This window comes from Podarcis liolepis (genome assembly GCF_965112155.1).
Source record: "Podarcis liolepis genome assembly, chromosome: 17".
Classification (NCBI taxonomy): domain Eukaryota; kingdom Metazoa; phylum Chordata; class Lepidosauria; order Squamata; family Lacertidae; genus Podarcis; species Podarcis liolepis.
The window spans coordinates 8037612-8054385 of NC_139571.1; the positions used below are offsets into that span (position 1 = coordinate 8037612).

Consider the following 16774-nt stretch of genomic DNA (forward strand, 5'->3'; position numbering starts at 1 on the left):
GCGTCTTACGGAGCGAAAAATACTGTAAGTGCCAGGGGGGGAAGTACCATATTTTTTGCTCTATAAGACTCACTTTTTCCCTCCTAAAAAGTAAAGGGAAATATGTGTGTGTCCTATGGAGCGAATGCAGGCTACGCAGCTATCACAGAAGCCAGAACAGCAAGAGGGATTGCTGCTTTCACTGCGCAGCAATCCCTCTCGCTGTTCTGGCTTCTGAGATTCAGAATATTTTTTTTCTTGTTTTCCTCCTCCAAAAACTAGGTGCGTCTTGTGGTCTGGTGCGTCTTATGGAGCGAAAAATACGGTATGTTCAGACATAGGCCATAGCTATCTCTGCCATAGTGCGATTTGTGGGTGGGGCCTGAAATCCAAGTGCCTTAATCCAGGATACATGAAGGGAGTGTTTGCAGTGATCCAAATGTTGGAATTCCAGGTATACACGATGCTCTTGCAATTATTTCAACCCCTGAAGACCGACCTTTCTTATTAGGCCTTTGGCTTTATTTCCTAGCCCTGCTGCAAACTAAAACTGTGACCAAGCAAAGTATGAATAACAGCTGGAGGGGGTGGTAATCCTGTATTTACCCTTCTGTTGTTATCCTCTTCAAATTTTAAGATTGTAAGCTCCTGTCCCCTTGTACACTGCAAAAGTAATGCATACTGTTGGCAAGCTGCTGGTATTAAACACATTTAATGTGTGAATTCAGCTTTGTGCACTTGGCCAAAAAACATAAAAATTAAAAAAGGCAGGGCCGGGGATCCAGGAAATAAAATGTTGGCAATCCCACCTGCCATTGCAGTCACCTTGGAAGAGCATTTGGAGCTGCAGAGAGAGTGTGTTTTGACTATATGCAATTTTGGCTTTTTGCTCCACTGAACGTAACCTCCACTGAGCATCAGCTGTACTGTATTGCCAGTAGGTTGCTTTCACACCTTGCCACAAATGTGTGTGCCCGCAATCCTAGTGTGATCCTGTCCATTGTAAGCAACATATGCAAAGTAGTTGGAAGGGAGGGGGGAACCAGCTGCTGTGCTGAGGACTGGCAATAATAATAATAGTAATAATAAATTACATTTGTTAGTCCCTTCATCTTGCCCAAGGCAGCCCAAAGGGACTTGAAAGAAAAACAAAAAGACACCCCCCCCCACATACACACATTCCTCCCCATAAGTTTACAAAGCTCCTGAGAAATCGGTAGCAGTGGAATTATAATAAAATAATACAGAACCTAATGTAAGCAAGAGAAGATACCAGACACAAACAAGCTGAAATCCAGCCTGATTTGAGATTAAACCTCTAAATCACCACAACAACTTAAAGCGATTTCAGTTAACTCTCTTTTCCTGATTATTATTATTTTTGCAGCCAGTGCGTTCAGGGCTACTCTGTGTGTTGCGAAGGGATAGCTCAGTCCTAGAACATGAGAGCCTTAATCTCAGGGTCATGTGTTCAAGTCCTGCCTTGCCTTGGGTTGGACTAGATGACCCTAGTGAACCTTTCCAGCTCTACAATTCCAAGATTCAAAAGAAACCGGAGCATTTCTGCCCAGGTGCACGTGCTTGCTTATGCAAGTAATAATAATAATAACAATAATAACAATAATGAATTTATTCTTTATACCCTGCCCATCTGGTTGGGTTTCCCCAATCACTCTGGGCTGCTCCCAACAGCATGTTTAAAATGCGATTAAAAAAAACAAACATTAAAAACTTCCCTAAACAAGGTTTCAGAAAGCTAAGGGATGTCTTCTAAAGCTGACCACCAATACAAAGATCTGTTCACCTACGGAACCTTGCAGCGGCCACCCAAGACTGCGGTGGGTGCCATTTGGAAACACGGCTCAATAAAAGTTGTTTTGAATGTATCTTGACATTTGGCTTGCTTTCTTCAGTTAATGTTTTGTTCCGTATTGTTTTATTTGCTGTCCCAATGTGTGTGGTCGACCGCTTGGGAGATTTTCCTTCTTTGAAAGCATGAAACGAAGAACGACACTAATAAGGAAAGTTTGGCTGGATAACTAGCTCCAAAAGGAGGACGCACCACAACATTGGTGCATTCCTTAAAGGGAAAGCATGGCAGGGGGCGGAGAAAGCAAACACGTGGGTTCCTGGCTCCGGTCCTCGGGATCCGTGAAAGGCGAACGTCAGCATGCAGCGAGGGGTGTCGGCGCGCCCGGCATGCACCGCGAGCTCGCCCTTACCCCGCCGGCGGCCATGCAGAGCCGGTGCGCCCTGGGCGCACGGAGGGCGCACTGCGCTGCGCGGCGATGCGCCGAGCGGGCGCTGCACGGCCGGGAAGGCGCTCCGGGGCAGCCGGCGGTGGCGGCGGCGTCGAGCGAGGCGCTGCTGCGGAGGCTGGTGGCGGGCGGCGCGTCGGTGGTGCCGGGCTTCCTGAGCGAGGAAGAAGAGGCGCTGCTGGCGCGGGAGGTGGAGGCGCCGCTGCGCCGAGGCCGCTACCAGGACGCGCACTGGGACGGGGTGGGTATCCCCGGGGCACCTTGGGCGCGCGAAGTGGAGGGGAGATGGGGGCTTTCCTCTTTCCAAAAAAATTATTATTATTCCCAAAAAAAATTATTGGTTTTCACAATATTATAAACAAACAAACAAACACGCAAGACAAACAAACAAAACAAACATAAATCATAGCGTTGTTAAAAATTACAGTTATTAACTTTGTTAAGTGACTTCCTCGCTTCCCCTTGGTTGAATTTCATTGCATGTCCTTTTAACGGTTTTCCAAATCCCAATTTTTATGAAATTTAACTTAAACATTAACATCCTTAAATCTTCACCTTATAGAATTAAACGTATTAATTCATCACTTAACATAAATAAAATCCTAAGCCCATTAAGTGTCTGCAAGCTATTTCCAGCTAGTTTAACTTAACAAATTTAACTAATTGTTAAATTTATTCCATTCTTCCTGATACTACTCCTCCTTCTGGTCGCGGACTCTTCCGGTCAGGTCGGCCAGCTCCAAAAAATCCATCATCTTCATCTGCCATTCTTCTATTGTTGGTAATTCTTGGGTTTTCCACTTTTTAGCCAACAAAATACGAGCAGCAGTTGTGGCATACAAAAATAATTTAACATCTTTCTTGGGCAATTGCAAACCTGTTATTCCAAGAAGAAAGGCCTCTGGTTTCTTTATAAATGTATATTTCAACATTTTTTTCAATTCATTATAAATCTTTCCCCCCCCCCCAAAAATTATTAGTTTTCCACATTTTTAGACAAACTGAACTTGGTCCAATATTAATATCATAGTTAAATGACTTCCTCAAATTCCCTTGACTGAATTTCATTATGTATCATTGTAACGGTTTTCCAAAATAATATCTCATAAAATTTACTTAACCCTCTTAACATCTTTATCTCTTTTCATCTTAACTTTAAACATATTGTTTTATAATTTCACATATTCAGATCCGTAGCCTAACTATTATTTTGCAAGTATTTCTATTTAATTTATCTTAGCATATTTAGATAAATAGTCTTTGACGTTCTTCCATTCTTCCTGATGCTCCTCCTCCTTCTGGTCACGGATTCTTCTGATTAGGTCGGCTAGCTCCGAAAAGTCCATCACCTTCATCTGCCATTCCTCCACTGTTGGTATTTCTTGTGTTTTCCAATTCTTGGCTAATTGAATTCGAGGTGAAGTTGTGGCATACAAAAACAATCTAACATTTTTTGGGGGCAATTCCAGACCTTTTATCCCAAGAAGAAAGGCCTCTGGTTTCTTAACCAATGTGTATTTCAGCATTATTTTCAGCTCATTATAAATCTTCTCCCAGAAGTCTCTCACCTTGGGGCAGGTCCACCACATATGGTAAAAGGGTACCCTCCTTTTCTTTACATTTCCAGCATAGGTTATCACTATTGTGATAAATCTTTGCTAACTTTACAGGGGTCAAGTACCATCTATACATCATTTTCATTATACAGTGGTGTCCCGCAAGACGAATGCCTCGCAAGACGAAAAACTCGCTAGACGAAAGGGTTTTTCGGTTTTGCGTTGCTTCGCTAGACGAATTTCCCTATGGGCTTGCTTCGCAAGACGAAAACGTCTTGCGCTTTTTTTTTTTAGCCGCTTGAAGAGGCACAGTTGCAACGGACCGTGCTTCGCAAGACGAAAAACATTGCAAGACGAAAAGATTCGCGGAACGAATTCTTTACGTCTTGCGAGGCACCACTGTATTTTCCTTTAACATTGTACATGCAGTAAACTTGACCCCTTTCCTCCACAACCTTTCCCAATCTTCAAATGTGGGCTTTCCTCTTTCCAGGCCTTGGGCCTGCCAAACATCTCACGACATCTCTTCTCCATCCTGTAGGTTATTCATAGGTACCGCGAGACAGAAAGATCACATTGGAGCAAGGAGAGTCAGAAGATCCTGCAAAGGGTCCGGGATACAGCTTTCCCCCCGGGAGTGCCGCAGCTCGCTCAAGTTCACGTCCTGGATTTGGATAAAACTGGCTACATAAAGCCTCACATAGACAGTGTCAAGGTAAGGCAAACACGCCAGGTATTCTTCTTGCAGCTTTGCAGAATAGCATCCTGATAACTGGGGAGGGTTGTGCCCCAGAGCAGGGGTTGGAAATGGGGGTGGCCTCTGCATGCTGTGAGCTAGAATGCCTCATTCCTGGTTATGATCTGTGCTGGCTGGTACCAGCCATGTTGGCCACCCCTTCCCTAGGTGCCCTTTATGGGCTTCCTAAAGCCAACCTAGCAGTTCGAAAGCACATAAAAATGGAAGTAGAAATGCAAATAGGTACCACTCCGGCAGGAAGGTAAACGGTGTTTCCGTGCGCTGCTCTGGTTCGCCAGAAGCGGCTTAGTCATGCTGGCCACATGACCCGGAAGCTGCACGCCGGCCCCCTCGGCCAGTAAAGCGAGATGAACGCCGCAACCCCAGAGTCGGCCACGACTGGACCTAATGGTCAGGGGTCCCTTTACCTTTACCTAGAGCCACCTGGCTGGCCAGGATGGGAGAGATGTGGTACTAGAGGGATCTTTTATCTGGTCGGCCATAAATAGTCCTTATGGATTTGTTTGCAATATGGCAACTTCCCCCCCTTCAGCTTGAGCCAGCAAAATGAATGGGAAGCAACATCAAGCAACGGTGACTGAAATAAGTGCAGGTGGGCAGCAGGAGACCCCCGCCCCCCCCCAAGTGACCATGAATAAGAGGCATATTTTTGGTGTGGGTGCAAGATTAATATTTAGTATTGGCCTAAGGCCTTTTTCTGGGACGTGGGTGGCTTTGTGGGTTAAACCACAGAGCCTAGGACTTGCCAATCAGAAGGTTGGCGGTTCGAATCCCGTTGCTTGGTCCCTGCTCCTGCCCACCTAGCAGTTTGAAAGCACGTTAAAGTGCAAGTAGATAAATAGGTACCGCTCCAGCGGGAAGGTAAACGGCATTTCCGTGCACTGCTCTGGTTCGCCAGAAGCGGCTTAGTCATGCTGGCCACATGACCCGGAAGCTGTATGCCGGCTCCCTTGGCCAATAGAGCGAGATGAGCGCCGCAACCCCAGAGTCGGCCACGACTGGACCTAATGGTCAGGGGTCCCTTTACCCTTTACCTTTAAGGCCTTTTTCAAGAAGAGCGCCTGCCTTTTGTTGCTGTGCATTCATGCACGAAAGGTTGGCCCTTAGTTGCTATAAGAAGGCCTGGTTCTCATTGAGAAGGTAAATTTGTGTTTGGACGGCAGCAGTACCTGTGACCGCAGCTGGAGGCTCTTCTGTCTGAATGCTCCATCGGTGAAAGCAGCTCCCTGCATGTGTGGGAAGGATTCTAGCCTCTCATTTTCCCTGACATGCTAGTTTTCTGTGCCATGGGGACTGTGTTTGGTGGAGGATTTCATCGCATGAATTCCTTCAAACTGAATTCAAGGGGAAGAGTTCAAATACAGATTTACCCTGTCAGTGAGAACCAGGCTTGTCTGTTCCCTTCTGGCGTTGGCTTTCTCATGAGAATAGATTTTGCTTAAATTGGGGAATTGTTGCTTTGAAAATTTGTGTTGGAATATGATTCCTGTAGCATAATTGTTTGCATGTCTACTCAGACGTGGGTCCTGTTGAGTTTGGTGCCCCTTCTTGGCAACATCAAACCCCGGTTCAGGCATTGAGAAAATGTGTTCAGATGTTAGCACCTTTCTCCCCGTGTAAATGTATCTTCCTGCCCCACCTCTTGCAGGTGCTCTTGTTTCTGGGTTGTGTTAAAGGACTGGTTGTGATTACAGAATTACCGTATTTTTTGCTCTATAAGACTCACTTTTTCCCTCCTAACAAGTAAGGGGAAATGTGTGTGCGTCTTATGGAGCGAACGCAGGCTGCGCAGCTATCCCAGAAGCCAGAACAGCAAGAGCGATTGCAACTTTCACTGCGCAGCGATCCCTCTTGCTGTTCTGGCTTCTGAGATTCAGAATATTTTTTTTCTTGTTTTCCTCCTCCAAAAACTAGGTGCGTCTTGTGGTCTGGTGCGTCTTATAGAGCGAAAAATACGGTAAACATTCTCTTCTCTTTCCCCCTTCCTTTTTTCCGAAAAACCATCTGCTAGTTCTGTGGCTGCACCATTGCAGGCCTTTCCCTGCTGTCCTCAAGTGTGATGCGCCTGGTCAGTGAGCAGAACGCGCACGACTGGCTGAACCTGCTTCTTGAACGCCGTTCTCTCTACATCCTCAGGTAATAAGCAATATTAGTATGTTAGAATTGCCTGGTTAGATTACAGGCAGAGAGACCATCCTGCCTCCCAACAGATGCCTCTGAGAAAGGACGGCGATGAAAGCAAGAGTCCTCCCTTGTTGTTTGCTTACCTGTCAAAATCCCCTTGCAAAAGCGTTCTTTGAGGGGAGCACTAGGTTCCTGCTTCCGCTTCTCTGCATGGCCACAAGGCGTGCTTCAGAATAATTTAAACACCATTCCCTGTTACACTCAAACTCAGGGGGATGAACTCCACTCAGATACTGGTTCTCGCAAATCACGGTTCCCTGATTTTTGGGTGTTACAAGGCACTGTGTTTTGTTCAACAGCAGAAGCTTCTGTTCCCCCAAAAGAGGGGAGAGGGGAATATATGAGCTCAGGAGTCATTTGTGGATCAAGGAACCGTGGCTTCACATTATGTGTGAACCAGTCTGATATCTTACAGGAATTCATGAAGGTCCTGAGCTCTTCATACACATGAAGTGCTGTGAGATGTAGACTAGTGTGTGTGTGGTTGTTGTTTTTGTGTGTGTGTGTGTGTATCTGTAGACTCATCTCTACAGTTAGTGTCTGAAAACAGAAGGTCTTCTTTAGGATTGCCCAGTGAAGCCAGATATAAAATACCCAAGTCCTGGAGCTGAGCCACAGAGACCCAACTGGGTGGGTTACAGTGTCTCTCTTTCTGCCTGGAGCAAAATTCTTTCCACTCTGTCTCGCCAGAGTGGTGCATGCTCTGATTATCTCCCGCTTGGACTACTGCAATGCACTCTATGTGGGGCTACCTTTGAAGGTGACCCGGAAACTACAACTAATCCAGAATGTGGCAGCTAGACTGGTGACTTAGAATGGCCACCAAGACCATATAACACCGGTCCTGAAAGACCTACGTTGGCTCCCAGTACGTTTCTGAGCACAATTCAAAATGTTGGTTCTGAACTTTAAAGCCCTAAATGGCCTTGGCCCAGTATACCTGAAGGAGCGTCTCTTAACCTATCATTCAGCCTGGACATTGAGGTCCAGCACCAAGGGCCTTCTGGTGGTTCCCTCACTGCGAGAAGCAAAGTGACAGGTAACCAGGCAGAGGGCCTTCTCGGTAGTGGCGCCAGCCCTGTGGAAAGCCCTCCCATCAGATGTCCAGGAAATAAACAACTATCTGACTTTTAGAAGACATCTGAAGGCAGCCCTGTTTAGGGAAGTTTTTACTGTTTGATGTTTTATTGTGGTTTTTAATGTTCTGTTGGGAGCCGCCCAGAATACCTGGGGAAACCCAGCCAGATGGGCAGTGTTTGTGTGTGTGTAAATTATTATTATTACTATTATTATTAGTTATGGTAACACGCTGGCATCTTGTGTAATTTCTTCTTTGCCTTAAGGGGGCCAGCTCGCTATGAATTCACTCACGAAATCCTTAAAGATGAGGAATCCTTTTTCGATGGAAGGAAGATCCCCCGTGAGCGGAGGATCTCTGTCATCTGCCGAAACCTCCCCTTGCCATCTACTCCGCCGTAGAACCTGACTGACTCCATTTGGAGTATCTCTTAAGTGCTCATCAGGTGGGAGTGGGGCTGCTTCTGAAATTGTTGCTCTGCCCTGCCCTCCTGGCTCCGTGGGACACAGCTTTGCAGCCAGGAGTAAGTGATGGGCTTTCTCCTCAGCGCACCAGAAGGAGAGTCTGAGGATGGTCAAGATCTAAGGCAGTTTTGCCCTTAGTGGATGGGAAAGAGGGAAGCCCTGCAAAGAGTTGGAGAAATGGGCCGAAACATACTTCATGAATGTACTGTTCATCTCAGGGAGTAAAAATCTTGATGCTTCTTCTTTGATATGTTGCTCTCAAGTTTTTTGCCTGCATTCGCTGTCACAAAGGCTGTTTCAAAATGGCGAACTCAAAGCAAAGGAGGCTGAACAGGTCTTGTCCAATGGAAGGTTACAGGCTCTCTAACTAACAAAAGTGGAGGTCATGCGGAGAATCACACACCTGGTCCGTGGCAACTCGCTGGTGTGAACAGAATGGCAAAGCTTTTCTTGTTTTTCCCCAATTCAAAACCCAAATCGCCTGAAATTTAGCCTTTTCTCACAGCTGGGATTTGCTCTCCATTGTGTGAGGTGTGTCCCTCAAAGTGGGCCTTGCATGAGCTCCTCAACAGTAGCCTGAGTATTCATGTGATCTAAAAATAATTCAGAGGCTAATTCAGGGTCCTCCTAGATTGGGATACTGGAGAGGTGTGCAAAGAGTGGAAATAGAGCAGAATAAAAACCCTGTGGCACTGAAAGTCCATGAAGATAGCTGGCAATTGAAACATAAAAATGGAAGACAAGGTGCAGATTTGATATTGGCTGTGGAAAGAGAGAGGGGAGACTATAGTGCTCACAGAATTTCCACTCTTGGCACTCCTATCCATAGCTCACATAATCCTTGAATCAATTGGTGGTGGTGCAGGGAGGGAGAATTTAGGAAAATGCCTGCCCTCCATTTCAAGGCCTTAGACCCACCTTTAACTCCAGCCTGCAAGAAAGGAACCACTTTTTATCTATATGATGCATATGGCCATCTTCCTCCTGCTCTGACTTTTCACCCTTTACTGTCCTTCGCTGCCTCTTCTTCCCTTCCTCCTTCCCTCCCTCTCTTTTTAAATAGAAAAAGATTCATGATGCTTGTGGAGCTGGAATGGTTGAGAAGCACTTGCCATTTTTTTAAAAAAAACAACAACCCTGTATATGTTTTTCCTTAGAATGTAGGCTTGTTGCCAGGGTCTCTTTCTGATTTTTATATTTTCCTTGGTTCCTCAAATAGTAATAATAATAATAAATTTTATTTATACTCCGCCCTCCCCGGCCAGAGCTGGGCTCAGGGTGGATAACACCAGTAAAATTACAATAAAAACATAATGGGGGGAATTTAAAATACAGGTTAAAATGCAATTTAAAATGCAGCCTCATTTTAAAAGTAGCCCATGGATAGGTACCTAATAGTAATACTATTATTGATCAGGTTTTGCTTTTGCAGTACATTGCTTTTCTATACCTGGCATTGCTTGGGTCACTGTGCAGCAGTCTCTTATCATTTGGCTCAGGTCATCCGTTGGGGAATAATAATAATAATAATAATAATAATAATAATAATAATAATAATAATATAATATAATAATAATAATATATTATATTATTTATACCCTGCCCATCCAGTCTTTGCTCCCATGAAGCTAGCAAGCAACCTGTCCTCTCAGTGTGTGCTGGTAACCCCAAAACTGTAGACACTGATACTTCCTTGCTTGCTCTTTATTGTATAGACACCAGTATTTACAAGTCAGTCATTCTTAATGCATGTCTGGGACTAATACCCTCAAGCCTCTTAACACGAGAAATCAGCATATGCATTATTATTTTGTAACGGGGAGCTCAGTTTGGACAAAGGCTAGCACAACTGCTAGGCCTTCCTCCTGTTCAGGGGAAGAAATAAATTAAATAACTTAGAAATAACCCATAAATATATCCGCTTGCTCAGCCCTCACAGTGCTGCCCCAGCCTCTCGGACCTAATTCGGAAAGGATCCGGTCAAAACACCGCATGTTTGTAAAGTGAAGTGGTCCTAGGGAGGAGCAGGGGGCCGGTAATGGGTGTGGCACTCTTTGGGCTGCTCCCCTTGGCTGTGAGTTTTGAGGAATGGCTTTGTATTTGGAACTGGGGAGCAGCCTGGGCACCCCTTGCTGGGATGTCTTTGTTAGTTGCACATTAATTGGTGGCTAAAAGCACATCTCTGAGCCAAGGACTGCGTTGGTGGGGCAAGGTGGACTGTTCTACTGTGGGCTCTGCTGCTGCCCCATGTCTGCATTTGTTTATCCCTCCCCTCGCCCCCTCAAGAAAAACAACAACAACACCATCAGCCCACACAGCTGCAGGCAGCGGCCGAAAGCTGCTCCACCTCCTGCCACTGGTGACTGTCATCCAGGAAAGCCACATCCTCATAGTGTGTGGGGCGGCAGCAGGGGTCCCCCAAGGCCGGTATCTCGCTCCTCTGCAGCAGAGCGGAGAGGGTCAGGTCATGGTTGCTGCGGGCCTTGGGGCAGCTGCCGCTGCAGTACTTGAAGAGGATGGTCTCCTCGGAGCTGTAGCCCAAGCCCAGGTCCTTGACACGAACCTGCAGGCTTCGCAGGCGGCACTCCCGGTCCTCGGGCCTCTCCCATGCGCGCCGCTTGGGGCGGCTCCTGGCTGGGCCAGGGAGTGACTTGAGCAGGCTGTTCTGGAGGCCTGCCGTGTCCAGGGAAGCTCTTTGGGAGGTCTGCGTATCTGAAACGAGAAGGAAAGGAAGAATGGGGGAAGACAGGTGGGGGATAATAAACAAACAAATAAATATTATATATATATCCCAGCCGAAGCCGGGCTCAGAGCGGCTAACAACAATAAAAGTAACACAGCATTCTAAAATCAATTCAGAGTTAAAATGGCAACCATTGGGCTAGAGTTCTGTGAGGATTACCAAAGGAGCAGGGTCAGACTGTGCCTTGGTGGAACAGCTCTGTCTTGCAGGCCCTGCGGAAAGATGTCAAGTCCTGCAGGGCCCTAGTCTCTTGTGACAGAGCGCTCCACCAGATCGGGGCCACGGCCGAAAAAGCCCTGGCTCTGGTTGAGGCCAGCCTAACCTCTCTGTGGCCCGGGACCTCCAAGATGTTTTTGTTTGAAGACTGTAAGGTCCTCCGTGGGACATACCAGGAGAGGTGGTCCAGTAGGTATGAGGGTTCTAGGCCATATAGGGCTAGGGCAGGGGTCTGCAACCCGCGGCTCCGGAGCCGCATGTGGCTCTTTTACACCTTTGCCGCGGCTCCAGGGCGGATACTAGCGAGGGGAGGAGGCGCATTGTGCGCCCCGACACTCCCCACTGTGGCGGGCGCTGTACTGGCTGTGACGTCGCATGGGGGCGGTGCGTGCATTAGTCACGCACCGTCCCGACATCACCTTCCCGCCCGCTGTCAGATTGCGGCTCCGGAGATATATTTGTTTTAAATGTCGCAATGGTTTTGCGGCTCCCAGTTTTTTCCCCCTTCGGAAACGGGTCCAAGTGGCTCTTTTTGTCTTAAAGGTTGCAGACCCCTGGGCTAGGGTAAAGGTAAAGGGACCCCTGACCATTAGGTCCAGTCGTGGCTGACTGTGGGGTTGCAGTGCACATCTTGCTTTATTGGCCGAGGGAGCCGGCGTACAGCTTCCGGGTCATGTGGCCAGCATGACTAAGCCACTTCTGGCAAACCAGAGCAGCAGAGCACAGAATCGCCGATTACCTTCCCGCCGGAGCGGTACCTGTTTATCTACTTGCACTTTGACGTGCTTTTGAACTGCAAGGTGGGCAGGAGCAGGGACCGAGCAATGGGAGCTCATCCTGTCATGGGGATTCGAACCGCCAACCTTCTGATTGGCAAGTCCTAGGCTCTGTGGTTTAACCCACAGTGCCACCCGCGTCCCTATAGGTTAAAACCAGCACCTTAATCCTGATCCTGTACTCCACTGGGAGCCAGTGCAGCTGGTATAGCACCGGGTGAATGTGATCCCGTGGCGAGGACCCTGTAAGGTGTCTCGCCGTGGATCCAATTTAAAGCAAGAAACGTCCTGCTCCCATAGTTTGACACCCAAGCCCTCCCCCTCTGCACACCCCCAAGCTGGGATCACTTCCAACATTTGAGCCCCATCTGGGAATAAGATGCCTAGAGAAAGTACCCTTGGGGCAATCAGATACCCAACCCTTCACTGGTAGCCTTTGCCTGCCTGTGGCCCTCCAGATGTTTGGGGAAGTCTGTTCTACATGATGGGGCCAATTCTGCGTTTCAACCCCCATCCTACCTGATCTTGTGCACCGTGCTATGTCAGTTATAGTGGTCAAAAAGCTAGAGCGCTGGTACAGAGACCTAGGTCACAAATAGTGAGCAAGCTTCTACAGTGGTCCAGGTCTGTATGCACAGTGGATCTGGCTATTCCCAGCTGGGAATGTTTTGAATTGTAAATAACTGATACGTCAGCCGCACACATAGAACAATGACTTGGCCATTTCTTACCAAATAAGAAACATGTACAAAATGAGCTTGGGAGGCAGGAGTACAGGAGAAGCTCACATTACTTCCTCTCTCTAGGCATTTCTGTCACTTATCTAGGGTGTCCCATCCCAAAGCAATGAAGGTGGGACTCAACCAAGTTGTTGTATGCACAAAACAAAGTCCACTCATGCCCCCTTAATCTGCTCTGGAGGGTTACGGGAACTCCATAATAGAATTAGGGGGTGTAAGAGGAAATTGCATGGAGTGAGGAGACCTCATTCCATTTCCACCCTGTATGTCTGCTTTGTTTTCAAACACCGGTTTTTAAATAAGCCCCTTCCATGCTACAAGCGCATTAAGAGAGAGGGCTTGCGTGCACTCAAAACCTAAAACAATGTTTTACTGAACTTTCCCCTCTCAATACTAAATACTCCTTTTGCTTTAAGCCGTAAAGCAGGAGAGGGGAACCTATCAGCCAGCATAGCAGCAGGTGTAGGGATGATGGGAGTTGTAGCTTGACAACATCTGGAAGTTCCCCATCCCTGTTGCTGCTGCTGCTGCGGCCGCTTTGGTTGGCAATGAATCAATAAAAGAGACTTCAGAGAAAAGAACTGTAGTGCCTTTTGGGAAAGGGGGCCATGTTTCAATAATTGCACAAGTTTCTTGAAACGCATCTCATAACTAATTATTTAGTACATTTTTAACCTGTCCTTCCAAGGGCAGCACACATGGTATGTGTGTGTGTTTCTGCCACCACCATTTTATTCTCACAACTACCTAGTGAGGTCAGAGAGAGAGCACCTGTAGGTGAGCTTCATTGTTAAGTAGTAATTGGAGGTTTAGCCTCCAAATCTTAACACTTAACTGTCTGGCTTTCCTGGGAGTGAATCTAAACCAGGCATCCCCAAACTCGGCCCTCCAGATGTTTTGGGACTACAACTCCCATCATCCCTAGCTAACAGGACCAGTGGTCAGGGATGATGGGAGTTGTAGTCCCAAAAACACCTGGAGGGCCTGGTCTAAACATTGCTCTAAGCACGGTCTTGCTTACAGCTCTGGCCTTAGCTAGGCCCTCTCAATGCTCCATCATGCTCTTCCACCCAAACTAGTATGTTAATTCATCCAATGTTTGGTACACCAGATGACCTTCATGACATTTATATTTCTGGAGCCCTGGAAGGGCTGTTCAGGATGGCACATCGTGAAGAGGCATGCCACAGAATCTCTTGAAAGGGCACAGAATACGAGCTGCCCCTTCCAGCTCCTGTTATTGTCATCGTCATCAAACCTTTTATTGGCATCACATACAAAAAGTGAGAGATGCTGAATTTAGGACTGCTTTGCTAATGCCCCAAAACTCTTGTTGGCCGATGCAGCCGTTTGTTCCAGCAGGCTACTGCGATATTCAGAGGCACAAGCGTTGTGTTCAAGGCCACAACCGGGGATTTTCCAGAAGAGCAGAAATTTGAACCCACGTTGCTTAATTCCAAGAGGGCACCTTAGCTCATTCTAGCCCACCAGCTACAGCTAGAGCCACCACCAAACCCAAGCATGGCAGGATCCCTTTACTGGAAGCACAGTTCAGTAGGAACTTCTTAAGAATTCCCAAATGGTTGTCATACCTAGTGGTCTCTGTAGCGCATCTCCGATTGCGGTCCCCAACGACATCTGCATTGCCAGGCTCTTGCCTTCAGTGAGCTGAGAAGGAACTATTTGGATCAATAGGACCAGAGAGAGGAGCTGAGGGGGCCCCATCCTTTACCCAGTGAGCAGGGCCAGGTTCTATAAGGAGGATGACTCCTTCCCCCTCATTTATATCTTCTTTGGAACGGGGGTGGGAGGGGGAGTAGCATGTACGCCGGCTGGAAGGAAAAGCGTTAACCCTTGTGCCTTGAAAACTATTACAGATCACGCAAGTGATGTTTCCTGCGCGATGGGCTTAGAGGCTCAATCGAGAAAGCGCTCATAAATCACTGTCGCTTCGATGAGATCCCTGTAAAGGATGCAGCCTCTCTCCCCCCAGCCTGTTACCCTTTCCTTGAGATGTTTCGGGAAGCCCTCCTTGCAGGAGGCGGGCAGAGAACCACCCTAGCTGCATCTGAAGGCAGGCTTCCAGCCCACTTTATTTTCTAAGTACCAGGTCAGCCAGCTAGACAAGTAACCCACGTAGTGAGTTGGAGCAGAAATACTCCAGGGGTACCAATGCAAGAAGTTTTGGGGAGGTTGTCCTTGGTGATGTTGTGCCTTGCAGGACGTAACATTGGGGTTAGGTGCAGCTCTACACAACCCAAGTGTCTTGCCCACTCTCTTCTGTGTCTAGTGCATTTTTCTGGTAGCATGGCTGCGTCCCGTGGCTTTGATGGAAATTGGAACCATTGGTGCTTCTGTCCAATGCTGCCCTTGGCTCCCCATCCGAAATGGTTAAATCTTTAAGAGAGCCCAGAATCCTTGAATGGAAATTCCTGGAGCTTCTTCTGCCCAGATCCTGCTGTGGTGAAATGCTTTTGGGAGGAGCTGCTGACAGTGGCGGCTGGCGGGGTGGGTGGGGAGAGAAAAAGAAGGGCAACTCCATAAATTATGTCTTCAAGGAACATACCAAGCTGGCTGGCTTGGCCCTGGCTTCAGAAGCAACCTAGCCTGCAGCTATCGGACAGGATGTCCGGAAAGAGGGACTCCCTTTCTCCACACTGATGGATGGTGAGGAGATGGAGCCAAACCTCCCTTCTTGAGAGAGCGGGGTGGTGGCACTGATGCCAACACCACTGTGCCTCACAGGGCACCCTAGCGGGACAGAGAACAGTGCCTCTACTATCTCAGAACCACAACATGCTACACACAAGGTCTCCCTCCACTTTGAAACGACACTTCCAGGCTGTTGCACAATCCAGACTTGGCCCTGAGGGGCATGCCCTTTCTACGGCTTAATGATAAGGGAGCAGCGCAAGGTGGGCAGCACCAAAATTTGTCCTTACGCAGGTTTGTTTCTGCAGTCGCTTCAGCACAGCTCGTGATACTTGGGGTGGCCTGCACTGAACTTGAGCCATGTGATGGGGCAGAGGAGGATGCTCAGAGTTCACTGGCTGCATGCAACCAAACATGACTTGATGCCTTCGTCACAAAAACAGGGAGGTTGTAGAGGTCAGCTGCTGCACAGTTCCCTCAGTAGGACCAAGGTCAGGGCCAGCTGACCTTTCCGCTTGTTGCTGCGTTGACCTGAAACATCTCAGAGCCGGCTGTGGCTGCTGCAGGGTCAAAAAGACACCTGAGACTAATGGCTCCAAAGAGCTTTCCCTTAATGTGTTTTGTGCTCTCTGGGCTAATGCGCGACTCCAGACCAGCTACTTCCATGTATGCGAGCATTCCTGGAATGCCGAGGGAAAGGTCAGCAAAGGGGGAAGAGGAATTTGGGGCAGGCGAGCCGTCGTCTGGCTGTCGGCTTAGCCCTGTAGAGCATGGAACATCTTCTTGAGCCCCGGCGAGGCTGGGAGCGCTTGCATGTGGCATGACAGCGCTGATAAATCACCATCAAGCCGACACAAGAGGGATCTCCGCTGTCTGTGCTCGGCCTCTCCAAGCACATTCCTTCCACTTGGCATGGGGAATACCACAACAGGGCCCAATGGAGGCTTAGCAGGAGTGGAAACAGTCTGGAGAATAAGGAGGAGCGGAATAACAGGCCAGAGGGCAACACGGATGATCAATGGATGTGAGTTGTGCGGGTGGGCAGAAGGGAGGACACCCAGCTTTAAGTAATGTGCCAAGTGAACAGTAGTCATGGGGAGCTTGTGGCCCTCAAGATATTTCTGGACCAGAACTCCTCTCATACCCAACTATTCACCATCCTGGCTGGGGGTGGTGAGAGCTGGAATCCAAAACCATCCGGAGGACCACACAAGTTCCCCATCTCAACTGGATCTGGGCACATGGAGTTACGCGTGTATGCATGTGTGTCAAGAATGGTTAGAGCAGCAGCTTTCAAGTTGTGTTTCCAAGGGAACCCTGAGCTTCCTCAGAGTTTTACTGAAGGTTCCTCTATGTGAAGATCATGGCCAC

General features: G+C 48.0%; 2 protein-coding genes across 2 annotated transcripts; one reads left to right on the top strand and one right to left on the bottom strand.

Annotated features, from left to right (window-relative positions):
* The first annotated feature begins 2155 nt into the window (after window positions 1-2155).
* On the top strand, window positions 2156-8524 carry ALKBH7 (alkB homolog 7). The gene is made up of 4 exons (XM_083483214.1): window positions 2156-2478; window positions 4335-4508; window positions 6562-6686; window positions 8078-8524. Exons 1-4 carry the CDS (start codon window positions 2179-2181, stop codon window positions 8211-8213), a joined length of 735 nt encoding a protein of 244 aa, XP_083339340.1. The 5' UTR covers window positions 2156-2178; the 3' UTR covers window positions 8214-8524.
* A 1476-nt stretch (window positions 8525-10000) lies between these two features.
* PSPN (persephin) lies at window positions 10001-11010 on the bottom strand (the record flags this gene model as incomplete). The annotated part of the gene is made up of 1 exon (XM_083483473.1): window positions 10001-11010. A coding segment is annotated over one exon (429 nt), but the record flags the coding sequence as incomplete, so codon positions are not given.
* Between the last annotated feature and the right edge of the window lie 5764 nt (window positions 11011-16774).

Bases quoted from the DNA above. Each gene is read 5' to 3' on its own strand.
- ALKBH7 (XM_083483214.1), top strand. From the start codon at position 2,179: ATGCACCGCGAGCTCGCCCTTACCCCGCCGGCGGCCATGCAGAGCCGG. The intron at 4,509-6,561 runs GTAAGGCAAACA...ACCATCTGCTAG, and splicing joins CTCACATAGACAGTGTCAAG to TTCTGTGGCTGCACCATTGC. The intron at 6,687-8,077 runs GTAATAAGCAAT...CTTTGCCTTAAG, and splicing joins CGTTCTCTCTACATCCTCAG to GGGGCCAGCTCGCTATGAAT.